This window comes from Camelus bactrianus, chromosome 25 (assembly GCF_048773025.1).
Source record: "Camelus bactrianus isolate YW-2024 breed Bactrian camel chromosome 25, ASM4877302v1, whole genome shotgun sequence".
In the NCBI taxonomy this organism is placed as follows: Eukaryota; Metazoa; Chordata; class Mammalia; order Artiodactyla; family Camelidae; genus Camelus; species Camelus bactrianus.
This window is the reverse complement of record NC_133563.1, coordinates 13,846,371-13,873,268: the sequence shown is the minus strand read 5'-3', so window position 1 is coordinate 13,873,268 and position 26,898 is coordinate 13,846,371. Positions and strand designations below refer to the sequence as shown.

General features: G+C 35.0%; 1 protein-coding gene across 4 annotated transcripts in view; it reads left to right on the top strand.

Annotated features, from left to right (window-relative positions):
- Window positions 1–26,898, top strand: part of ANGPT1 (angiopoietin 1) — a 233,702-nt gene that overhangs the window by 190,852 nt on the left and 15,952 nt on the right. For 2 of the 4 annotated variants that reach the window (XM_010955829.3, XM_010955830.3), the window contains exon 7: window positions 8,140–8,306. In XM_010955829.3, coding sequence (XP_010954131.1) covers window positions 8,140–8,306 — 167 coding nt within the window. Of the gene's footprint in view, window positions 1–8,139; window positions 8,307–9,977; window positions 10,070–11,805; window positions 15,077–26,898 lie in introns of those variants that run through there. The other 2 variants (XM_074352628.1, XM_045517264.2) reach the window with 2 other exon arrangements.

The window sequence follows — 26,898 nt, the reverse complement described above, 5'->3', positions numbered from 1 at the left end:
GCAACATTTATATTCCTTGATTTTTGTAGACTCAAGATTCTTGGTTCTGGGATCATGCTGGAGACATGGCTTCCTGTTTTGCACATGCACATTTCTAGTCTTCACTCTGGCATTTAAAGATGGAGTGATTTTTGGCAAATCATTTAACCCATGCCTTAACTTTCTCACTCATTAAAAGTGGTCATTAATAATAATACTTCACCTTGTTACCAAACTCCTTCTGCTCCCTGCACGACAGGACAGTAAATCAGGAGAGGAGGTGTTGGGACAAGGAATAACAACTCTATTTGGAAAGCCAGCAGACCAAGAGGATGGAGACATGTCCTAGAGAACCACCTTACACAAGTCAGAGTTCAGCCTCTTATACAAAAAAGCAGAGAGGGTGTAGGTGGTTGTTGCAAACTTCTTGGTGTCAGAATCCTTTGTTCTTGTAGCTGTCTATGTAAGTGAGGTCATAGTTTTCCTGTAAACCTTCATCAAGACAAATATTATTCTCTGTTCTGCAACTTTTTATCTCTATATGAATGGAAAAGTGTTATACTCTTAGAAGTCAGAACCTTGAGAATGGGCTATCCTGTATATTTCAGACTGTAGGCAGCAGTCTTTTACAAAAAGTGCAGAACCAGCATGACAAGCACTGGCAACAGAGCACAGGGTTAGAACTAAAGGAACAGATCTAATAGGGAGTCAGCTTTGTTCTTCCCTATTACAACCTGACTTGCTAATCCTTGAGGATTAGCTGTAAGTAAAGCCCTTGGTAGTGTTTACTACCTAGTAGTAAATACTAGGTATTATTATTATTATCCAAGATTAAAATATCAAAGACGGAAAAATTTTTCTTAACTCTGGCAAAAATATTATTTTGTGAACCACCTTAACTCATATGATTATTTTCACCACTAAAATGGGGTGTGAAGAAATTATCTGAGACTACGGATAAAGATTCTGGCAAATCTGAAATACATTGTTGTTACTTAATACTACTAATAAAAGAAAATTGAATATAAAATTGTCATTATAGTGACTTTCCAAAATGGTGATGACTTACTAACTATAAGCATCTGCCCCGTTGGCAAACTAGGCACATTAAGTAAGGGAGACTGACATGAAGTATGGCATTGACTCTTGTCTTATAAGCATTTACCAAATATATGTGTGTGTGTGTGTATATATCTAAGATAGATAGATAGATAGATAGATAGATAGATAGATAGATAGATAGATAGATAGATAGATAGATAGATAGCATTTTTTTCATTATTGGAATTGTTACTGAGTCCAAACTTATTCTGCTCACCACACAGCAGGCCAATAAATTGGGAGACAAGGTGTTGGGGCAAGGAATAGCGATTTTATTTGGAAAGCTGGCAGACTGATGTCCTGGAGAACCATCTTCCCCAAGTTGGAATTCAGGCTCCTTTTATATTAAGAGGGGCGGTGGTGGGGGTTGCGGTATGCTTGGTTTTTGCAAACTTCTTCGTGTAGGAATGAATTCCTTGTTCTTGGAATCCTTTGTTATTGCAGCTGTCCACATGGGTCAGATCATGGTGTCCCTGTAAACCTCCAGTGAAACAAACATTATTTTCTATTCTGCAATTTTTTTTTATCATTATATGAATAGAAAACTGTTAATATCCTTAAAGGTCAGAGCCTTGAGAAAAGGCTGTCCTGGATATTTCAGGCTCTAGGCAACATTCTTTTACAAAAGGTGCAGAACCAGAAAGACTAAGCCTAGGAAACAGAGCACAGGGTTAAAGCCAAAGGAACAGATCTACTGTAAAGTCAGATTTGTTCTTTTCTATTACAAAACGGGACTGAATTATTCTTTAATCATAGCTTTTATGATGTTTACTCCTCTTCCACAGAAAGACTATCACGTTTTATTCAAACTAGAACAATTTGTCAGCTGAGTTTCAATTCTACAGGGTCAGAAAATGAGATAAACTCCAAAAATCTGAGACATTTTGGCAAAAATGAGTCTGATGACTTTTGTTTTAATTAAAAGAATTTATCATATGTTACAACTTGTTACAACTTAGTTAACTTTCACCAGAACACATGGTATAAAGGGTTTCAGTTGTTTCCTCCAGAGTTTTTCTTTCACCTTAAGACAACATGATTCCACAAAGAATGGATATAGACTCCTTACGCCAACTCTTATCAATCACACCCAGTCCTGCTCCCTGCATCAGAACTGCCCGCTAGGGTGCACAGCCTTTGGGAAAAAGAACTTCTTGGCATGTACCACTTCCTCCTCAGTCCTCACTGATCTACTATTATACACAATAAGATGCCTCACTTCTTTCTCAAGCGCTGGATGTAGAAAGAAAGTTTCATCCCTCCTTCTTCCTGCTTATCCTCTCTCCTTCCCTTCATAGTGGTTGATATCTGTGGGCTGTCTCTTGCTTCTTAGGGTCTCCAGAACAATATGTTAAAATTATCAACACATGAAATTGCAAATATGTATGATCATTAATTTTAAACCTCTCTCAATATGGAAGATTTGCAATTTATTTGACTCTAACATTGGCTTTAAGCCTACACAAGTCTTTTACCTAAGCTTTGTTTTCACTTAAGCTTCTTTATGAGGAGATTCAGCAAAATCTGGTTTATGGATTTGTAAAGATGTTTGCCGAGAGGGAAGTCTGGAGTGGGCCTTTTTAATGAGGCACTTAGGGAACTACATTAACTCCTTCAAGCCATGAGGATACCATTTAGTGACCTCCAGCAATAACATTTATCAGCAGTGCTTTTTCATATAAAGCCCAATCAAGCTAGGAGTTCCAAATAGTACCCTAGTGGCTTAACTTTATAGAAGGTAGTGACTAATGCCCTAGAGACAACCTGTCTTTGTATTGAAAACAATTACCCCCATAAACAGAGCTTCCTATTGACACAAATATTTCAGTTTGAGCACCATACCTTCTGGGAGTTCTTTGTTTCTGGAAAGAAATTAAGAGCACATTTTTCAACTGCAACTTAACATCTTCACATTAAAAAGAGAAAAATATATAAGGAATATAAAATGCTGAAGTAAATCATTCTTTTGATCTTTCTTGGGCTGTCTCAGCAGTTAGAGGAGATGCACAGTTGAATTGTGTATTAAAGCACCTTTGGAAAGCCACAGCTCAGCAACCCTGACTTATATCTGTTTTCTTTAATCATTTTACGAAAAGAGATGAAACCCATAAGATACGTGGACTGTGTCTGGTTTCAATTGCATTTCAGCTATAAAAAGTCAACACTTCCTATAAGCATTATCAGACAAAATAAAGTATCAGAGACAATTATTTTATTAACTTGGAAAAATGCAAATCAAAACTGAACATTTCTGCAGGTTTTGGCAAAAATTAATGAATACTGGTCTGTCCTTTGTGTACTTTTTTTTTTAAGCAAAATATGCTTTTTAAGGCCAATTTTAAGTCAGCATTAGTTTAGGCCAAATTCCAGTCCCTTTTGACTTTTATTAAAGAGCTAAAGGAAAAATAAAGTTGATTAGCAATCTGTCTGAATTGTAATATCAAAATGTTTCATATAATTATGATTGGTAGTTCTCATGAAAGGATATGGCATAGCATCCTTGGACTTTATTTATAAAAAAGAAGAATTCTATTTTTATTACTATTGTTTGTTCATTCAATAAGGACTTGCTGTTTTTTCAGTATCAACACTGAATTTTGTATAAGATTTTATTTTTATTCTTATAAATGTTGCAGGCTATTTGGAGTAAAATATAAACCTATAGTAAGCTGTTATATGTACAATAATGTGAAAACCTTTTTTTGTGCATTGGCCATCTCTGTATTTCAGGCATAAATATTAATTTTTTTCAAGGACAGTCCCATAATACATAATCAAAACTTACCTCCTACCATGAAGCTCAATGTGAAGATGATGTTTTATGCCTATCTGTTCCCTCTGTACTACTTAGATAATTTGATCTGGTTAATTTATTTTTTCTTGTTTGTACTCAGAATAGCTATTCTACATCATAATCCTATGGTTCCCCACCTTTGGTACCCAGCAGACTCACCTGTGGAACCTTTTAAATGTACAGATCTCTAAGCCCACCCTAGAAACACTGAGTCAGAAATCCCATACAGGAACCAAGTCATCTACATTTTTAAAAAGCTCCACAGCTATTTCTGATATGCACCCCCAGTTGACAGCAAGTGTCAGAACTATCAATTTATTAGTATGGGCTTAAGATCTCAAAAACAAACAAACAAACAAACAAACAAACAAACAAAAACCTCTTTTGTAGATCCTAAAATGTATGAGTGTAGCAAGAAAGGATTTTTAAAAATAGGACCAAGGTAGAATTGAAGAAAACAGCTTCTCTTCAGCACTAGGAAAGCAGAAGCAACAGTAAGAAAGTAGTCTGCATGTCACAGTTTAGCCCCAGTTGCAACCAGTTGATTTAAATTTCTTATTTAATAATTAACTTCTCAGATTAAGATAACAGTACTCCTTTATTATAAGCCCACACTCAACTTGTCATAAGAATATCTTAGTTCCTAGCATCTGAAAGCCTTTTAAAGAATTGCTTCAGTATGCTCTTACTAATTTTCATGCTAAGACAAGACTCTGGATTATTTTTTGTTCCCTTTCTCATACAAAATAAAAAGGAAGACTGCTTACAGTCTCTTTGGAGAGAGGGAAATAAACAGAAAATCACTATATATTGTGATATATCCTCTAATAATATATATATATAATTATAATAACAACAACTAGGTTTTTGTTAAGTGCTTCTCATGTATCATGCACTGAGATAAATGTTTTAGGTATATTATCTCGCTTCCTTCTCACAACACTATATGTGGAAATGACATTTTAAATCCCTGTTTTGCGTATAAGGAAACTGAGGCTTAAAATAACAGCAAATATATGGCAGAACAAGGCTTCAAATTGGAGTCGAGATAGGGAGTAGAAGTTGTTTAATCAAAGCCAAGGCTTTGTTTCTAGGAGTCAGACTTGTGGTATGTCTGATAAACTATTTAACAGACACTTTACTAATGTGGGAACCCATTTCCCCTTCTTTCACGAATTTTTCATCCTTAAGATAAAACAGTTGTTTCTGCATCACTGCACTTAGCTATAAGAAGGTTTCCTCCCTACACCATCTCTCTAACAGTGATTTTGATGCCTTGTAGCCAAATATTTTGTTCCCATAACAGAGCATATTTAGACAGTTTTTTGGGAAGGTGCATGAAATAAAATTTTAGCTTATCAAAGCAAATTTCATTGCTTTCTTTTTAGTTGCTTCTTTCTCTATTTTCAGTCAAAAAAAAGCAAACTGTTTAAGAAGGGTTGTAAATCCCTACTTAGAAGGAGGTACAAGCCTACATGCCAAGATGCGGATGGAGGCTCTTGTAAGAATGACACAAATGCTTCTCCATTTCTCGGGTTCGTTGAAGATCACTGCACTTTTCCCTAGGGAAGCTGGAGAGCTTTTATGCATGCAACGCTTTCAACAGCATGGAAATATTTGACCTAAAACTTAACACTTCATCATTCTCACCCTCCTTACTCACATTTAGTATAATTACTGAATCTCTTCTAACTGAGTACACAAAAGAGGGAATCGGCAAGTGGCTATAGGGAAAGTTTTGACATATCTGAGCTCAGAAGAAATGCAAGGAGAATCCCAGTGGTCTTTTTCTTCCCAGCGGCTGCTGCAACTGAGAATATGCTAATTCTTTGACTTTCAGTCCCCTGTAACTTTCTGTTTTGCTTATTCACTGGAGAAGGTAAGCTTCACTCTTCTCCCTGGTATATAGCGCTAGCTGCCGTAAAAATGTGTAAAATTCTTAGCACTTCCTAAATTGCTCCAAAATTTCCTGCCACTGTGCAACTTTTGCAAAGTGTGACTTGAGCATCTGAAGAACAGAGGAGACAGGAGACACTGGAGTATTGTGTATAGTGTATCTGTACTCTGGGCTACTGGTGGATGGTCTTCAGGATGCATTTACCCACTGCAATTTGGACAAAGGATGTTCGTTTAATCAAAAACTAAGTTAAGTTGGGGAATAACCTTAAAAGTGTGCATATATACACTAATACATTCTGATTTACCTTGAAATATAAAAATATACATTCATTTACCCATATTTTTAAATGTAGGGTGAAAGCTTGGAATTCTGGATCAGTGGCTCTTTCTTAAAACTTTCCTATAATCAAATGCATCAAATTTCTAGCTTATGCTTTTTTTAAACTAAAGCAAGTAAGGCATATGCAAAACAATGTAAGTTAAAAATCCTTTAAACTTTTATTTTCCCTGGTCTTTTAGAGTTGTTGCAACAATATATAATCCAAAAGCATTTGTTTTAGTCATTTGCTTTTATAGAGCAAACCTAATTATTTAAATTAGGTTTTATAAAAAAAATCCTCTTTCCCAGTTGTATTTAACTTATTTATACAACATTATAAATCTTATCATTACTATAACAGAGCTGGCATAAGGAAGTTTGGGACCAAACACAATTGGCCTTTGGTAAGTAACTCAATTGGCAGACAGTAGTGCACAAATATATTTAATATTTTCAGTGTACTCTGGGCATCAATATATTTTAAAGATGGTATGGAGAATATTGATTCATGTGTTAAGTTGGTTAAAGAAGAAATTAGTTAAGAACACTTGTACTGTAGTTATAATCCTATTAAGTTGATATATATTAAAATTGAAAGAAAAAAAATGTTTTCCAAATTCTATCCCCTGTATTGAAAAAATAAGGGTTGCTGTGGTTGTTTTAGTAATTTCCTCATACTTCTTAATATAGGTAAAATAAAACCTTTATTAATGAATACATCAATGAACCAGAATATTTTTTCTTTCTGCAATGTCAAAGTATGTCCTGTGATTACTGGAGGTGTGTCTTCCAAGTATGAATTTGCGCAAGACAAATGAGGAGTGTGTCCAGATTCAGATTTATGTACTAGCTCTCAGATATTTTGATTCAGATTGGAGCCAGGAATTGTTCCAATGATTATGATTCAGTTGGGCACTTTAAGAAGCACTTCCCTAAAACTCAGCCAAATTACCTACAACAAGAATTAAGTTTTAAGGTTACTTCTCTGAATGCAATTGCAGAATGCTGTAGTCTTTTGTTTTATTCCTTCCTCCCTTTCTTCCTTTTTCTTTGAATTTCAGTAAAACATTTGGAGCATGCAGTGTATGCCAGCATTCTACTAGTCTTTGAGGATTCACAAATACAACACAACTTCTGTCCCCAAGGAGCTCATAGTCTGGTCAGAAAACAAATACATAGATCAAGAGTTACGTTGAACCTCACGTATTACCAAGGAACACTTTCTGAGGCAACTGTAAATACCCAAAATCTAGAATGCCAGTATACTTAGGATTTTTTTTTTTTCCCTATCACTAACATCACCAACATTGAGTTGGCTTTTTTGTGTGTACTATTTTTTTTTCCCCACAAAGAAAACTGTTTTGAATACTTAACAACCGTGACTGGAATTGCCCTAAAGAGAACCTAGAACCATATTGAGATTCAGGTGCAGAGCAGCCAGCCTTCTGCCTCAAAATCCTAATCTATGCCAGTGAAGTATTTAAATGTTAAAAGTCTTGGATTTACAGATTTTCTCATTAATACTTAAAAATGAGAATGTTAAAGCTGGAGAAGTGAAGGTAATCTGTCATCTAACTGGTAATCTGTTTGTCATTATCTAAGCCTAACTTGACTTGTGAACAATAATAATAACAACACAAACACTATTAAGATTGTTAAATAGCTACCCTGATGATATTCATTGAAAAAAGTTTAAATTATTTTCAAAATATTCCATTAACTAGCATTTCAGAAATATTTTCAAAAGCAAGTTATTACTGAGAAGCATTTATTGGTTAAACCTATCAACCAGATTTATTTAATTCAAAAACATCTCATCTACACTGATTTGGATACCAGATTTTATTGAAATAAGAATGAGACATAAGCCTCAATGTAAGGAAACAGCAGAAAAGTGTTGAGTGAGTAATTGAAAAAAGCATGTAAAAATGTGAAATAACCATCTCTACTTTTAAAGAGTTTTTTGTTATTATGTAGTACATAGTTAAATACTAAAATGAAATGAGCTTCTCTGAAGTAACAGCTGCGTTGCTGTCTTCCTTTGCAGGGTTTTGGAAATCCCTCTGGTGAATATTGGCTGGGTAATGAGTTTATTTTTGCCATAACCAGTCAGAGGCAGTACACACTAAGAATCGAGTTAATGGACTGGGAAGGAAACCGAGCCTATTCTCAGTACGACAGATTCCACATAGGAAATGAAAAACAAAACTACAGGTAAGTCCTCTTTGGAGTAGTGTTCGACTACCTCAGGCCTAGCCAATAAAGAGTTTCATGGAAAAGTGTGAAAATAAGAAATGATGAAAGTCATCCTTCAAAATGAAAATCAGGCTGTCTAGGTCTATAACAAAGAGATAAAAAAAAAAAAAAAAACCCTGTAAAGTCCTCCTCAGAGCTTTGAATATAAATTTTTACAGACTGGTTATTTTGTTGTTGGCTCAAATTCTAGAGGATAGGGAATTAAGTCAAGCACAGTATTATTGTCATTATTTTTATTTTGCTGCTATTGTTATGAAGATGCAGTGAATTCATCACATATGAAACTGATGACAGAGAATTAAGTCAAACTCAGGACCTTAAAATAAAATACTTTTCTCTATCAAGTAATGGCATCAATTTACACAACACATCAGTGCAGAATAAAAACAAACTATGTACTTAGTTGTGAACATTTCTGACTTTTTTTTCCAACCAAGCAGTTTGTACACTAGAAAGAAAAATGGCTCAGCAAGTAATACAGTGGGTAAATTCATCTGACAAACATTTATTTGTTACTTCTGGGTTCCAGGAACTCTACTAGGCACTGACAGTCTGCATCAGTGATGAGGTCTCTGGTCTCCCAGACCTCATCCAGCTTTGTTACAAACTAGGTCACTAAAAAATGGTTGGCCTTCCTTGAGAATAGGAAGTATACTTCTGTTACTTTATATCATTACCCATAAATGTAATACTTGGTGCACAGCAGGTCCTTAACGATTGTGTGTGACTTAGTTTTGTAAATTAGACAAACAGTAAAGTAGGGTTGCAGTGATTTTAAACTCTTTGCTATTGTGGCTACTCTACATTGGTCTTAGACACACAGCTGTGTGCATTAAGGGGTTAGCACACTGCTTCAAGCAAAATACAATGACAGCAACCAAAGCCTTATGCTTTTTTCCCAACCTATGTGGCCATCTCTTCATAGTTCAACTGTTTCTGCTGCTTATTAGTCTTTTTGAGGCATACCGTTCTTTAGGGGTTTAGATCTGCAACGTTTTTATGATCACATCTCATTTTATTTGAATGGATTATGTATGGAATTGGATCCTTGGAAACAATCATTTTCTTAACAAACAATGATGATGTCACGGCAACAGAGGATGAGTAAATCTAAAGAGCTGATAGTCTCATGGGTGGGGAGTGAGGGTGTAGTGTACATAATGGCAACTCAAGAAACCAAAGAAAATACATTTATAAAATGCAAGGGAGTGTAAGAAAAAGTTGTTTCCAGGGAGGTCAGTATTTTGAGAGTTTTATAACAAGAAAAACCACTGTAAAACATCAGGGATACTCTTATGTAAATGGTTTGAGCTGAAACCTAAAACTACATGAAACTTGGCTGATGTCAGACAGCCTGACAATAGGACTAGCAAATAATTAGTCTAGTCTTTTTCTAGGCTCCTGAAGAATTTGCTTTGGTTTTTTTCCCAAAATGTCTTCTAGTTCTTGTGTGCATGTGTGTGTGTGCGTGTGCGTGTGCGTGTGCGCTTATGAGGCTGGAATGGCATTAAGGATACAAAGAGTGGGTAGGTTTAGGAGGGTTGGAGGCATCTGAAGTAAGCTTCAGGGTGTGTGGTATGAATGTCATTCTGGCATGTGTATGAGGAAGGCACATTTATTTCCTTTTAGAGTGCCCACTGCTCTCACCGAGCATTTTCCATTCCTTGAACATCTGTGTGATTCTGATCGTCACCCAAATGATGCAGATCTGTGATCAAAAAGTAAGTCACCCCAGCTAAAGTGAGGCGTATGGTCTGAGATCCCCATTTTCTTCTCTTGAGATAATTATGAACCTTAAGTATCAGAATTATAAATCCAAAATGAACTTAATAATTTAATTACAAATCTCTGGTTTCAAAGAAAAGAAAACTGAGGTCCAGAAATATGCAATATTTTTGCTCAAGGAGGGAGAAAGACTTAAATATGGGATGTTTGATACCTTCCTAGTTTGGTGTGGTTTCTACTCTGTAATGCTCCTATAATAAAGTTGGTGGCTCTGGTCCTCCTGCCAACACCCAGCAGAAAATAGTTCTGTAATCATCACCTTCTCATGCAATTAAATATTAAGATTCATGTTGGCATCAAATGGGAAATTAGAACTCATTAAAACATCATGCCTGTTCTGCTGAAAGCTTATTTAAAATAAGCACACTATAAACTGGTGATATTCACTCTTTCAAAGAAAATCAGACAGAAGCTTGAAAAGAGAAGCTACACCCTTGTAACTTCCCTTTCTACCTGTATCTTCACTCACACCAGCACTGATCCTCCAGGCCCAGTAATGCCACATGTGGCCTCAAGTTAGGACTCCAGATGTCCAGCTTCTCATTTCTGTGCTTGCCTTCCAGTTGTTTCCCTTCCCTCTGAGTTAGGATCCCTCATTGTGATAAAGGAATTAATACTAACACTTGTATAGTATTTTATAATTTATGAAATTATTTTTAATACTATAATCATTTAATCCTTATGATGACTTTTGAGCTAGGTATTATTATACACATTTTAAAAATCAAGAAACTTTCATGAGGCTTTGGTCAATTGCCCTGCTCAAATTCAACTAGATTCCAACTAAAATCAAAACTATGAAACTCACGTTAGGTTTTTGTTTTCTATTTTTACGTTTTCTATATTTTTCCTCTTTCAAATTAAATTCAGAATTTTAGGAGGTTTCTTTTAAAAAATATTTTATCTTAATAGAAATTGTATTTTGAAAACTCCTGTAATAGCTATGGCCATAACATATAAACCGAAATATTTCTTAAAAAATATACCTTTCTCATGCTTTCAGCACATATTGATTAAAAGTAAGTGTTGTGAACGGATTGATGAGCTTACAAATATACATGTAATACACATATTTTCCTTTTATCCTCCAAGGAAAGTCCAAATGATTTTCTCAGATAAAAATATAAAATCTACAGAACCCAGGAGAATATAAATTTTAAAAAAAAATGTGAGAGTGTCATGATAAACACATCATGTGAAATAGCACACAATCAATGTGAAATTATTAAATACTTCCTCTAGAGAGGCAGTATTATCCAGATCCTTATCATCTAACACCCAGACTATTATACAGCCTTCCTTCCTCCTCTCTTGGTACTCTCAAATATATCTTGCACAGTATTATTAGGATGTTTTTTATGAAAGACAGTCTGATTTGGTCTCTGCCATCCTCCATATATTTCAACAGTGTTCAGATATCTGCAGGTTAAAGTCTGCCACTTAAAACTCGTCATGACCTGGTCTTACCTACTTATTCAGCTTTTATTATCTTACTCTCCCCTCAACCTCACCCAGCCAGAAACTCCCTCATAATCATAATGATTTGATCCAGAAACTACTTGAAATTTCCCTTCACCTTCCACATCTTTGTTTATGCAATATCCTTAGCCTACGCACATAAACCCAACTTTGGATACATCTTCTAAATCTTTAAGATTTTCCTTTATTCCAGAAAGTCTTCCCTAATCCCTACCATGGTTTATGCTGTGGTGTGCACACCTGTAGCCTCCCTTCAGAGCTGAAGCATTCCTTCTCCTACCTCCTGGGGATGTTATGGCTAAGAGCTCGTAGTCAAGACCTCCTGCCTGGGTATGCATGTGGCTGAAGAAAGTCATGTCACTCAAGGTCAGTGCTCCTTTCTACAGACAGATTGCATCCAATGACTGGTCAGTATAGGAGTATATTAAGGACCCCTTGCCCCAGTTCAGGGCAATGCTGAAGGGCCATCGAAAGTCCAGCATTTCACCTGAGATTAGCAGAGGTGTTTACTGTGACTACATGTGAGCCCAACTTATCCCACTGATCAGTACTGCTTTCTTTACTCTGCCACAGGAATCAGTCCTAAGATCATTCACCTGTAAACTGCTCTACACTGATTTCCCAGAGAAATGCATCACCCTCATTCTCAGGTCTTTTTTGGTTGCTTTGTAGTCCCACAGATCCATAACAGTCTGTGGGTAACTATCCAGTATCCAGATTCTTTTTATAAGTCACTAACAAGTATTTATTAAATAACTGTGTATGACCTTTCCTGCTAATTTCTACACTTCTAGAGAATAGAAACCATTTTTATAAAAATTCAAAATAGATACCTAAGTTAGCCAAATTATTACTAATAGTTAGTAATTAATATTTAGTGAATACATACTATGCACCAGACACCTTATTTTACATAAGAAAACTGAGGGGGTGGTACTTTGCATAAAGTCATAGGCACTAATATGAGTAGAAGTCAAGATTTGAGCTTTGATTTCATAACTGCCCACTGTATGGCCATCCCTCATTAAGGGGAAATCCATCAGTTAATTTTTGGAATTAAATACACTCAAAGCATATATTCTAAAAGATAAAGTATATTTCTTCTGTTTCCATTACTGTCTTTAATAATCTGAATATCCATGGACACATTATCTCATCTCTCTGGTTCTCAATTTTATGTCCTATAAATTAAAGTATTTATGAAGCACCTTGCAGCACAAAAAGTATTTGCTAAAATAAAATTCCCTTTATGTATACTTTTTTTTAAATTTTTTGCCCCTTCAATTCTTTGATAAATGATTAAATTTTAATCTCTCAAAAAATATTTCAGTTAGAGTTTCCATCAGTTTAGGGCTTACTGTGACTTTTTACTTCTCATGAAACCTTTGCTGGTCCCAAAACTTAGAGATAAAAGACAAATTCATAACAACCACCACAATAACAAATGCTTAAAAGAAATAAAATATTAATTGTGAGGTTAGGGAGATGCTATGATCTACTGGAAAGCACCCTAGAATAGGAATCAGAAGATATGGGAGCCATTAAATAGTGAAGTCTCGCTTCACTATCAACAAAACCAACTTGGCTGTATCAGTCAACGTTCAGTCAGGGAAATAGAGCCATGACAAGTATTGTAGAAATAAGAAATTTGTTACACAAATTACACCTTACACAAATGTGAGATGAGCTGGGGAAGTGAAGGTCTAAAAGATGAAGGTGGAAAATCAGAGGGAGGCTCACTAACACATATACTTGAACTCTAGTGTGGTGGTGGACAAGCTGAAGTTAGCAGGAAAATTCAAGAAACCAAGCATTGCCAGCCACCAAAGTGGGGCCACCTCAGGGGAGATCTACAAAAAGCTGTAGCTATGTTACCTGGAGTGGTGCAGTCAAGCATCTGGTGGGAGTCTGAATAAATTGCCAGCATGGGGGAGGCAAGCTGGATGCAGAGTGGAAGAGAAGACAAGCTGAGAACTGCTGGGCACCTTTGACCCTGAACATCACTATGTCTAATGATAATCTGAGAGCTGGACCACTGCTTCACTTCTACCTTCCAAATCTCAAGTCCTCTTTGGGCCAGCTCTAACTTGGAGCTATACAAAGAAGGAGATTCTGAGAAACATTGTTCTCAGATTAACCAAGTAGACAGTAGCCCAATCTAGCTATACCTTGGGCAAATCACCTAATACTTGTATACCTCAATTTTCTCATCTTTAAGTGGGAATAATGTTCTCTCTCCTGTCATTCTCGCCATTTTGTTATATGGATCCATTCAGAAAGACTATGCAAAAATACTTGTATTGGACAAACTTTAATTCCATACAACTATGAAATGTTTTTATTGTTAATTCAATTTTTATCACACCCAAGAAATTTACTGTTGAGTCAGTTAAAAGTTAGGTATATTTCTATATTGAAATCTACCTCCCTACTGTCCCCAAAATGTCTTTTACTGATTGATATTTATCTATTTACCTATCTGGATTCAGAATCTATTTCAGGTTCACTCATTGCATCTGTGATCTCTTTAGTTACCTTTTACCTAGAGCAGTCTACCACACACCCACCATTAATATTTTTAAAGAATCCAGGTCAGTTTTCCTCAGAAATGTCTCTTTATGAATTTATCTGATTATTTCTTCCTATTGAGATTCAAATTAAATCTTTTTGACAAGAATGCTAGATAAACGATACTGTGTACTTCCCATTTCATCACAAAAGGTCATTTTGTCCCATTATTGGCTGGGCAAAGTTTAATCACTGGAAGTTTTGGGGGGATTTTGTGCAATGAAATATGTAGTCTCAAAGAAAATTCTTACAAAATTTCATAATTTATAAAACACATTAAGGTGATCTATGTTGGTTGAAGTGGTTGTGGGGACTTACCACAATATCCCATTGGCCCTCCCCTTGCTAATGCTTCAGACATTTGTAGAGTACATTGTAATAGATTATTATAACTGAAAATGTAATGACTTAACAATTGGAGATAAATATTGTTTGTGATTTTGTTGAGTGAATTTACATGTTAATTTTTCCATTCTTGGTTACAGTTTGTCACCTAAAGTTAATTCCTTTATCTTTTTATATTAACTCAATTAATAAATTCTCTATCACAGATAGTATAATGACAAGTTAAAAGATAACCCTTCTTTGAAACAATAGAACATTTGTGTTCACAAAGTCTGAATGATAGTGTTTAACCATTGAATGTACATTTTAGATTATAATTACAACCTTACCGTAATATTTATGATGCACAATTTGGGAATATACTTCTCATTTTATTATCTCCATATTATTTGTTGGGAAGGAACGATACTTTCAGGGTAGAACTAACTATGGCTATGTTAAAGCCTTGATTGAAAGAGATTTTATTAAGAGATAAATAAGATGTTTAACCAAAATTACCCAAAAGAATCTTGGAAGTAATTTGGCCATTAAACATCTTTTTGTACAAAGTTTATTTTTGGCCAAGAGCTTTATTGGGAAGCAGTTTTATGTAATAGGCAAAATAGTGTATTTGGAATCCAGAGACAGGAACTTAAGACTTAGACCTGTAGTTACTTTTCTGAATGACCTTGGACAAGTTACTTCAACTTTTCCAAGTCTCAGATCCTCAAAAGTAAAATAAGGAGGTAAGGATGAAGTCTTTACAATACCAGAATTCTCTTTTTCAATCATTAAAGTATTCCCATGTCATGTATGTATTTCCAGGACAAAACAAATTAGTGTGGATTGAAAAGAATTCTCTCGAGTCCTCCATGTAAATTTAAGCCCTGCATTTTTGTAGGTATTGCAAAACTTGTTTCACTCTTTTTCATGAAATGTTTTTCATTTCTCTGATCCTCTGGGCTGCATGGTCCTAGCTGGAACCAGTAGCAGATGTGTTGAAATACTAAGAGGAAATTTGGACAGATCAAGGTAGAAAAAAATATGTAGGGAATCTCCTGGCAGTTTCTACCCTTTTGAATTTTTAGATATCAAATCTAAGTAGTTTTATTTGTATTTTCAAATAATTTCTCCAACTTGGGATGTGTATTACTTTTATTTAGACCAAGATTTTTATTGTGGTTATATACCTCAAACAGTGAAGGAATTGTTTTATCCAACAAAATTTGTATTTTATACTCCTTGACTAAGATGAAATATTCAAGAGGAAAAAAGCATGGTCTTAGAAAGTCACTTTGTACCTTCCTCAGGTCTTATAAGGGTCAGGAAATCTCTTGACTTTAATGCAGGTTAATGTCAGTTTCTTCAGTCTTAGATTTTTCCAAGGCAGCAAAAACAAATGCTCCGATGCTACTAGGTCTAAGAAGTGCCAAAGGATTCCTACTCCAGAATGAGTAATGCTTGGACTCGGGCAACTGCTGTGCTAGAACCTTGTAGGTTGGCAAAGGTTGCTAGAGCCACTAGCACTGCCTCCAGGAAATAGTCTAGGGATATGTCCTATGATCACACTGCTCAGGGTCCTCCTAACGTTGGCCAACACTGAAAAGATGAAGGCTCCATCTTCAATGAAGAAAATATTTTTTACTTTCTATTGTGTGCTATCCTAAGATGAAACGCCCAGAAAGATTTCAGTATAGTCATGTATGTGCTTGTTCACACTTATCTATACTCATGTGTGATGGGGCTAGGGGAAGGGGTAGATAGTAAACAGACAAATAGGCAATTACAATGCCATGAACATAGTGAGTTCACTAATAAAGACAAGTGTGGCATGAATAAGGGGACCTAACCAATTTGGGGGAGTTGGGAAAGCGTCCAAGGCCTAAGGCCTAAGACATAAAAATGGCAGATTGGAATTAGCTGGAGAAACAGTTCAAGTTGGAGGTAGAAGAGGGATTAGCACGTGTGAAAGCTCATAAGTGAGATCCAGCATGTCTCATTCGGCAAATTGCAAGTAGTTAGGTATCGCTTAAGCATACAGTGTAAATGGCGAAGTATGATGCTAAGAACATAGAGGAGAGCCAGACAACTAGTAATATGTGGGAGATTTAGGATTGGCAAATAAAATGCCTCTAAGGGCAGCCCATCTGCATGGTCTTTTTTCACATCCCAGTCAATTTTTTTTTCACTCAATATTTTGATTACTCTGTTCATTAAATATGAACAAAAACAATGTGCAAGACATTTTGGGTGAAACAAATCCCACAGAACTCAACCCTTATCCTTCAAGAGCTTAACTGCTTTGCCTGACTTGATTTTCTTTTTGCTTTAAGTCTTAGCTCAGACTGTAGAGCTCTGCTTTTTTAGACTGGGTAAGCAGCCCCTTCTACGTGCCCTCCCTGTGTTGTTCGCATATCTTTATCAGAGTTCTTATCACATTGGATCATAACTGGGTATTCCCTGCTACCTGTGGGAGGGCAGGGACCTCTCCACAATGCCTGGCATACGTTTGGAAAGAAAGCACTTTCTAATAAATATATGAAAGATACATCAACAAAGATATTTTTTGTGCATTCAACAAACACAGCTAAGTACTATATGGCAATTATTGATCTAGATGCTAGAAACTGAGAGACCAACGAGTCAGTTATAGTCAATTTAGTTAATTATATTTCTGAGTAAAATTTTTTAAATTATGAAAATGACAATATAAAATATTGACAACCCTACAACAATGCTTCTTCTTTCTAGATGATATATTTATTTTCAAGAGCTTTTACTCATTTCAACCACAAGCAATTATAAAACCATTTAAAATAATTATCCCAAGTATTAACAAATATCAACATTAAATGTTCAACTAAAAATCCTATGATGATAGTAGCATCATAACATTCAACTTTAACTATTATTAACAGCATTTATTCTATGCCAGATATTTGCAAAATGCTTTGATATGTTAAATGCTTGTTAACAAATAACAATTATTAAATATGTCATTGTCCAATATTCATAATTATTATATTTCTCTATTAATTGGATATAGTTTTGCTTTAATTTACATGACTTCACTAAAATTACTCTCTTAAAAGTTGTTATAATTCTTTTGAAATCAAAGTCTTCATTCACTCATCTAGCCAGCCAGCCACCATTTATCATCTTGCTGTTATTTCCCTTGTACTACTACTCAGTTATTTCCAAAGTTGAATGTGCATATAGTCAACTAAGGTGTTTTTCTAAAGTATAAATTTCTGAATCCCACATCCAGAAATTCTGATCCTGGCGTAGAACCTAGATATCGCAGTCCTACCAAGTACACCTAGGTGATGCTGATGCAGAAATAACACTTTAATGACATTGAAAGTAAACACCATGCTTGCTGATCTTGTGGGGCTAATAGTTGAGTTCTGAGAAGGTAAAAAAAAGAGATTGGTAGCTTAAAATCAAAGTTTTGGCTATGGTATGTTTTAGCATGTCGCTTTGGTTTTTTGTTTTGTATTGTTTTGCTTTTTGATCAAGGAATTATGGACCTTTGCTAGAGCTATGGATTTTCTCCCCAGAATAAATGAACAACTATGAGATGTTGCTTACATTTATGTGTGGGATTCAACGCCACAGTAAGAACCCTTTGAATTAGGCTGTAGTTGGGCACTAAAGAAAAATGGTCAGTTCAGCTAGGGTTGAGGATGGATGGGGGTACATTGGAGGAGATTGAAGTGGGCCAGGAAAGGCTTCATAGACAAAATCTTTGGGAATTTGTGAAGTATGAGAAATTGTTCATCAGGTAAATATGGAGGATGGTGGCAGAAGGAGGAAAGTTTTGAGATTCCAACCAGAAGGATCAATGTGGACAAAGACCCAGAAATGGGAGAGAGATTGCCTTAGACAAAAGAAAGTATCTTGTATGTAGAAGTTTGCTGTGCTACAGAACATAAAGGCCATTTACATGATGAGGCATTTGGACTCTATCTTATACTAATTGTGGAGAGAAATAAGTACACTGATGATTTTGGTCAACAGAAGAATCTGCTTATGTATACTAGAGCCTTATTTGCAGAACTTATAGCAACACATTGTCCAAGTACAACAAGAAAGAGTATTTCCTCTTCACCAAAAAAAAAAAAAAAAAAAAAAAAAAAGAACTTCAGACAATGCCTCTCAATGGATTTCAACATTCTACTCACCCTTTCCTTGCCCTCTGTTTTCCCCTAGGGGAGCTGGAAAGAAAGTTTCTTTCTACTCTGTAACAGAGATAAAAATGAGAACAAATCTACCTCCCTTGAACTTGTTTATACTAAAAAAAAATACCAATTTTAGTCATAAGTTTTACAAGGTCCTGACTTAATTTTTGGTAAAAAGGCAAACCCATAAACTCTCTGAGATGGCTGTTGGCCTGGTCTTTTAGGCACCAGAAGAGGTCCCACTCAGTGAGCCACTGACTCAGAACTGACTCTACCAGCCACACATGATTCCAAGGGAACTGAAATAAGTTTAAGGGACTATTTGTATTCTTTACGGGGGTCTTAGTGCCATGCAATTCATTTGGCACTCATTTTTTATGTATTCGTAGAAAAGGGGAGGAATACTGAAAGAACTTTATTTTTATTTAGAACTAAAAACAGAATCATTGCAGTATTTCTGAACTTTGGGAATTATGGTTTCATTGTCACAGATTTCATGAAAATGGTTTTTTTTAATGTACAAAATAGAGTATATTCTCTCAGTACTATGCAGAAGCACTAAGAGATATCAGTGTGAGTTCACTATTTTTTTTTTTTTTGGAGTAAGAGTTTATGACCTGAGTCGTTGATAAACTCATTTTTATCAAAGTTCTATGTTATATTAATACTTGTAAGCCAAGGGAGGGGCATTAAAATGTATATTGTCAAAATTTAAGTAGGTGAAAAAATTAGTGTACAATTTAAATGTGTGTAATGAAAGCTAATACTATATAAAACAATCATAACAATCAGAGAATAATGAAACTGGATTTTCTTAGTTTCTGATTTGAGCTGAGGTTTCCTGTAACTCTGGAAATGTATCTATCTTAATCACAGCACAGATTCCCATGACTCTTGCTATCTCGAGCATTTGTTACACTTGCACATCTTCAACTAAACATGTTCAAAGGTATCTGTCAAATTACATATCTGTCTCAGGGCATCTGAGGCTTAAAAAGCACGTAAGACAGCATACTTCTTCTTAAATAATGGTTAGATTATTACACTACACAAATTCTGGTGGTTCCCCAATGATTCAATTCCATATGAGAACAAATGACTCCAATTAAGGAAGACTGAATATGATAGAGGAAGCTTTCAGGAAGTAGAGATGAGAATTAAGGGATATGTTGGTTATGGGTGATCTTTTCAGGGATTTTTCCAAGTGTCAATTATGGGTAAAAAAAAGGGAAAAATACATTGCTGGATTCAGCCAATAAAGCACCCTATTAAATGGCAAGAAAAACATGGGATTCTCAAAAGATTGAAATTTTAATTTATTAAAGAATAAACTTTTGAATTAAAGGATTGTTATTCAGGTATCTGAGTTCAAAATGACATATACCTTAAATTAGGTAGTCAGTCAGCAAAGCAACTCTGGTTTCCTGTTCTTTGTGCTTAGTATTTTGCTTGCTCTGTATAAAAATGAGAAAAACTTTCACAAGAGATGGGGCTTATGAATTTGAAAACAATGGTCTTTTTCATCTTTAATTTCTCCAGCTTATTGCCTATGTACATGTCTTAATTAGCTATGTATCTATCTCACTATTTTCATCACTCTCAGTATGCTTATGTATGTCAATGTTGTATACAAGTTATGCTTGTTTATTTAGACCTATTCATATAACCATGTTTACTGAGCTTCTGTATAGTTTATAGTTATCAGTTAGGGAAGTTTGGTTTCTTTGTTTCACTTTTTATTAATATTCATAGGTGCTCTACATGTGACAATCTTTTCAATGCCTCTATATATATATTACCTCATTTAATTGTCACAACAATATTAGAAGGGCATTAGTATTATTAGAACCATTTTACAGATGAGGCAACTGAGGATCAGAAAGGATAAGAGCTAGGTTGCAAACCAGACAATTAAGCTCCAAACTGTTCTGTTATACTGTCTCTCATGTACACATACACAAATGTACATGACAGTCCTACTCTTCAGAAGCTAATGTTTATTTATTTTTTGTGGGGGGTGGGGAGATAAAGAAAGAAGGAAAATTTTTGGTTAATGACTTTACTGTCAGTTTTCTTCACTTATACTTATTTTGTGCCAAACTACCTATATCTTCTTGATTTTTATGTCTCTTTAAGTATCTCTCAATCTCTATCATATCCTTAATTCTTGATTAGTCAAACTGTATGTTATTAGATCTTTTAATCTTCCTACTCACATCCTCTTTTCTTTTGAAACTTCTTTTGAATTTGTACTTCTACTTACAGATTTATATCTATGAGTGTACATCATTGTCATACAACTCTCTATCATAGGCATATGTTCACTAATTTTTTTATAAGTGCACCAACTTTGCTTCATATATTTTCTTATTATTATCTCACATACTCATTGAAAGGCTCTTGCAAATAAGTACATTATCTGTTCACCTATGGACAATGGAGTAACAGAATATATCTGCAACATATGAAAAATAGTGTTGCACTTAATAACACAGATTTAATAGAGACTTCTCCAACAGAGATTACAGTCCAAAGTTCAACATTGGAAAACAAACCCTCTATCCTCTAACAAATATGATGAAGCTTTTGAAACAGATCTTTAAAATGAATTCCCAGGTTCCAGAAGGAATTATGCAATAGAACAGAAACATATATAGATATAGGACCCTTTGTAAAACTCAATGGTCTCATTTCTCATATGGACTCTAGTATTTGCTTTAATACATTATTCCATGAGTTATTTCTTCAGATGTCTGTTGGCAGCCACAAACTAATTCCATCATCATTATAGCAGTGTCCCAATATGATTTGAGCTGACCGTTAGGTCATTAATATTGGACAAATTTCAAATCAGGGAAAAAATATCCATGGGGCTTAAACTGTAAAACATAATTGTATTATTGGAGTTAAAATGTTACTACATATAAACAATCTCTTTAGATGAGTAAAACTTAAATTGTAAACAAGTTGAACTCTTAGTTCATAATTGACTCAATAAATATTTATTGAATGTCTCTTATTTATATTGTATATGGAATTTACAAAGATGGTAAGACATGAATGCTACTCATTAAAAGCTTATAGTCTGATGAGGAAGAAAGGGCACATATATAAATAAAAATACTACAATAGCAAAATGAGATGTGCCACAAGAGAAGCAATTTATCTGCACAATGGCAATTTAAAGAAGAGAGAAGGCTTCCTGCATAATGTTTTGTCTTAATGGCTGGTTGATTTTGGACTTGGGAGAAAAGATCGGTTCAATAAATCTCTGGTCATTTATAAGCCCAGGATACACGTGGACAGTGCTGAACTAAAAAGAATAAAATGTTTATCTTGAAGATGTTATTTTGAAAAAAATTAGAAAACATTATTTAACTAAGATAATTTTACATACTGGGAAAGGCTAATATAGGGCTCATCTTCCCTTGTGCTAAGATAAATTTATATTCTTCCCTTTACCTCAAGGCTTCCAGGCTTAGTGTTGCCACTGTGGAACTCTATATACTTAACAAAAAAGGGCATTTTACGAAAACAAATGATTTCCAGCTTCAAGTACTAATAGGAAAAAAAAAGAAATAAAAATCTATCGTATGCTTAGCATCTAAATAAGTTCATTGTCTGCTTTTTCACTTGTCGTTCCCAACATATTCAAGTGACTAATGGAATCCCCTTTATTTCTTATTTTTTTTGATATTAGATAACCTCAAAACTTAATTATGCTATGAGTTTCACAGCCCTTTTATTGAAAATATTCTCCTCATCCCTCTCCAAAAGTCCATGTCCTCCACATCCAAAACTAATCTCTTCCACTAAACTTTTTGAGCGGAACTGCATTTTTCCCTTACCCTTTTTCCTGCAATACTTATTATCTGCATACCTCCCAATGACCTCTTTATAACACCAAACAAATGTGTAGTCTTACTGGAAGTCTATAGTAAGGCAAATACTGTTTTCTCTATATATAGATTTACAAGAGAAACATTATTTTTACTTTCAGCAAAAGATGCTACCTATATCATTTATACTCAGTGCTAAAAGACATGCTCTGATATCTCTCTTTGCTGGTGCCCAGCCCTTTTCAAAAGTGCGGGGGGCAGGGCAGGGAAGGTGGTTAAAGCAGAGACAGCCCTGGAGCAGCAAGCAGAAGACATAACAGCGTTGGGAAACTATGTCAGATTGAGTCATTGCTACCAGGCTCTGAAAGAGAACCGTGGAGGTCATTTTGCATTTTCTTCAAGTGATTATGAAAAAGACAAACTAGTTCCATATGGTGGCGGGGAGAGAACTCAGAGCCAAAATAAAAATCTACTCAGCTTGTCAGGATGTAAGACCTTAAAGTTCTGATATCTAAGAGTCTGTCTGCTATTTAAAAGAGCTAAGGCCAAACTTTAATTTATTATACATGCAACTCCCGGTGCCTTGGGTAATGAAAGAGACTCTTGCCCCACCCTGAATACATGAAGATGTAAAGATGTGTATGGCAGTCTTTTAAGTAGACAAAATTAGTGAGAAGCTGGGTGCGTGGGATTAGGCTGCCTATTTTAATGAAAAGAAAGTTGTAGAATGACTTGTATGATATAAAAGTGTTATTTTAAGTGTTATTTTAAAGCCTTCTCTTCCATAACAGAACTCACTGTTGTCCTTCATTCATTAAGGAATGTAATTTATTCATTCTAGTTATTGAAATTTCTATAAGTGAAGGAAAAGGAGTAACTACATTTTCATCAAAAATGACTAGAAAATCATGACCAATTTTGGCATGCATCTGTGTTTCATTTTCCCGTCAGATGCTAATTGAAAAAATAAAAAATGCTGAAATTCTTTACAGTTACTGACCAATTGGTACTCATTAATGTTCTCCCCCTTTAATTAGGAAAAATTAGTTTAAAAGGATGAATACCATGATTTTGTTTTGTGGCTGCCTTTTTGGTCACATCTGACAGTATTCTGTGGAGTTTTGTGCTGCCGTTATTTTGGGGTTGGTTTTTGTTGTTGTTTTGACATCTTCCATATTTCTGTTCCTAAGCCAAATGCTTTGCTCTGGAATAACATTTGGTTTTTATCTCCTGTCACATCATCCTTCATGCAAGCCATGTCTACACTGGCTGAACACAAGAAATAAGTGTCCAGGATTCTCGTACTGTTATTTTGGGGGCTGTGTTCTCTCCAATGACTCACAGTTCAAGTCCCTTTTGCCATAATCAAATGCAAAGCTGACTTTGGCCCTTCTGTATATTGACTTTTCTTTTGTAAAGTGGTGTTCCATTAGCAGAATAGAGAAAGTCATGGATAGTTAATTATACACACTTTTCAACATGAACTAAAACCAGTAATAAAAAGGACCACATAAATATTCTGTTTGAGCCTCAATTCAAGTAAGTTTTCTTATCTGATTATAAAAAATACTTGACATTAGTGAATGGCCAGCCCTTAGTTTGCCCCCATGAAATAAGCAGCTATGATTGTTGACTTTGGGTCAACAATTGCTATTCTGTGCTAGGGTAAATAGTGGCTAAGAAAGAATGAGCCCCTCAACCACACAGAGTACCTATCCTTGACTATACAGTTGCTTTAGAATCCTTCCGGGATTCCACAGAGGCATAGTTGTCCTCATTTGTAAATTTCTTAAAATAATGTTGAAAAAAATTATTTTTTAAAAAATGCCATCTCTATTTCCCAGTGCAAGAGAATGACTCTTCCTTAAAAGAACGTAAGCAGCTCCCTGTGACATGCTAAGGATATAGACATGGGGAGATGAATTCTACTGTATATAAATTACAAGTTTTACTCAGCCTTGTGTGGTGAAAAGTCCACTATTCCTCAAAATGTTGGTCTCCTCTACTTTTTTTACTGAGATATAATTGACATATAACATTATATTAGTTTCAGGTGTACACCATAATTATTATATATATACATACATACATATATATATATATATATACACATACACATATATATATATATATATTGCAGAGTAATCACCACACTAAGTCTAGTTAACATCCATCACCATACACAGTTAACATTTTTTTTCTTGGGATGAGAACTTTTAAGATCTATTCTAGCAACTTGAGGATATATAATATGGTATTACGAACTACAAGCACCATGCTGTACATTATATCCCCAGGACTTACTTATTTTGTAACTGAAAGTTTGTACCTTTTGACTGCCTACACCCATTTTGCTCTCCTCTCACTTCTACTTTTAAATTGTTGTAACCAATATGTCACAATATTTATATTGCGCTATTTTGGTACTCTTCTACATTTCTTGTTTTCAAGATCCCTAATCTGGGCAAGGCCTTAAGAAAATCTTTTACATCTTCATAGGCCTTTTTTTTTTTTTTTCTGCCTTCAAAATAATTTTAGCTGAAGAATTTACCTTAACCGTCTTTTAATTTTGAATTTGTTCTATGATATCAGCTGACTTGCACACAATACAAATAAATCATTCAATAAAATACAAGAACTAATAAGAATTAAGACATAGGCTTTCTTCATTTATTCTGTCTGTGTAATATATCAAACATGTTTTCATATCCTGGAGTCTCTGAGAAAATGAGAACAAAAACAGAATTGGAAAGATGAGGAAGGTGTACATGTACGTGTGTGTGTGTGTGTATTCTTTAATTATTTCTCTTGATTGACAAGGAAATGGGATTTTGAGTACCTAGCTAAATAAGATGCAAACTCTATCCTCTGAAAACATGAGCCAGGTATATTTTGGCTATTAGGGTTATTGATATTTGGTTTTGATTTTACTTGCTACCTTTAGCCTGTTTAAAATTAATTGCACCCATCATTAGTTCACATCCGTAATTTATTTATTTAGTGAACTTTGAACCTCTCTTAAGTATGAGACACTGTTCTAGATTCTGGTGATTCAAAGTTCAGTAAGACACAGCTTATGCCTTAAGGAGTTCATAGTTTACTATGAGAGAAGACAAGTAAAAAGACAACAACTAAAATACAGCACAGTGTTTCATCATAACGATAGCCACCTGATGTTCGAGGTCATACTTGAAGTGAATCTCAAAGGGTGCATATGAGTTCAGCAGCTGGAAAGACCTTCCAGGAAGAGGGGACAGAGAAATAAGACTGTGGTGCTTTAAGGGAACAAGCGTTTGGTTAAGTCTGGAGCATCACGTATGTGTGCGGGAAATAAGAGGTAGGAGGTGTGGGGTTGGTGTGGGAGAGAGTAGATGAGGGCTAGATCTTCAAAGTCCTCATAAACCACAGTTAGGGACTTGGCCTTTATCTTTATGTGCTGGGAGAACAACCAAGGGATTTTAACCAGAGTAGAGGAATGACGATGAGAGGCATGTTTTTGAATCAGCCACATGCAGAGTGGATTCTAGGGAGAAGCGTCAAGAGCAAGACTCAATAGTCAGACCAGTTAAAAGACTTTTTTAAAAAATACAGGAAGAAGCTGCAAGGACGAGAAAACTGACCTTCAAGTCTTGATTAAGTGGATCTGGAAAAAATGTCTCTTTACTCACAGATCCTAACGTACACCATTAATGAGACCCATGGAGGTGAAGGTCAGGACAAAACATTGTAGATGTTTATTGTATAATTTATTCCAACCCTAACGTATATACTTGCATACGTATTTAGAGATATATGAAGATACCCTTAAACTTGTGACAATTGATGATAAAGTCATAGAATAGCTTCCAAATGATGTTGGAGAAGAATATGTAATGGCTTGGAAAAATAGTCGTAAAATCATATATGAAAAGCATGTTATTAAAAGACATGTAAAGTATGATTTTATTTTCACTTATATTTATACATGAGGAGAAACCCTTTTAGGGGTACAACACTGACATAAGCAATTACTTCTAGATTGGTAGATGAGATGGGCCTGTGGGCAAAAACTTCACTTGCTTTGTTCAAAATTTTTATAGAATATGATCAGGTATTACACGTTTACTTAAATATAATTAATATTTTATATTTGGAGGGGAAAAACAAGGAAAAGTCTAAATGTATATAAACCATAATGTCGAGAGTAGCTGTATTTGGAGATGAGGTTTGGGTTGCTTTTTATTTTTTTCCTTTTGCTTTTCTCTACTTTCTAAATTTATAATTGTGCATTCCTATTGCCTTGGTAATACAAATAAATTATTGTAAATTATGAGGTTTAAGTTTAACCTTTATATAAAACTATAAACTATATTCAGTACATAGCAGTCACTCATT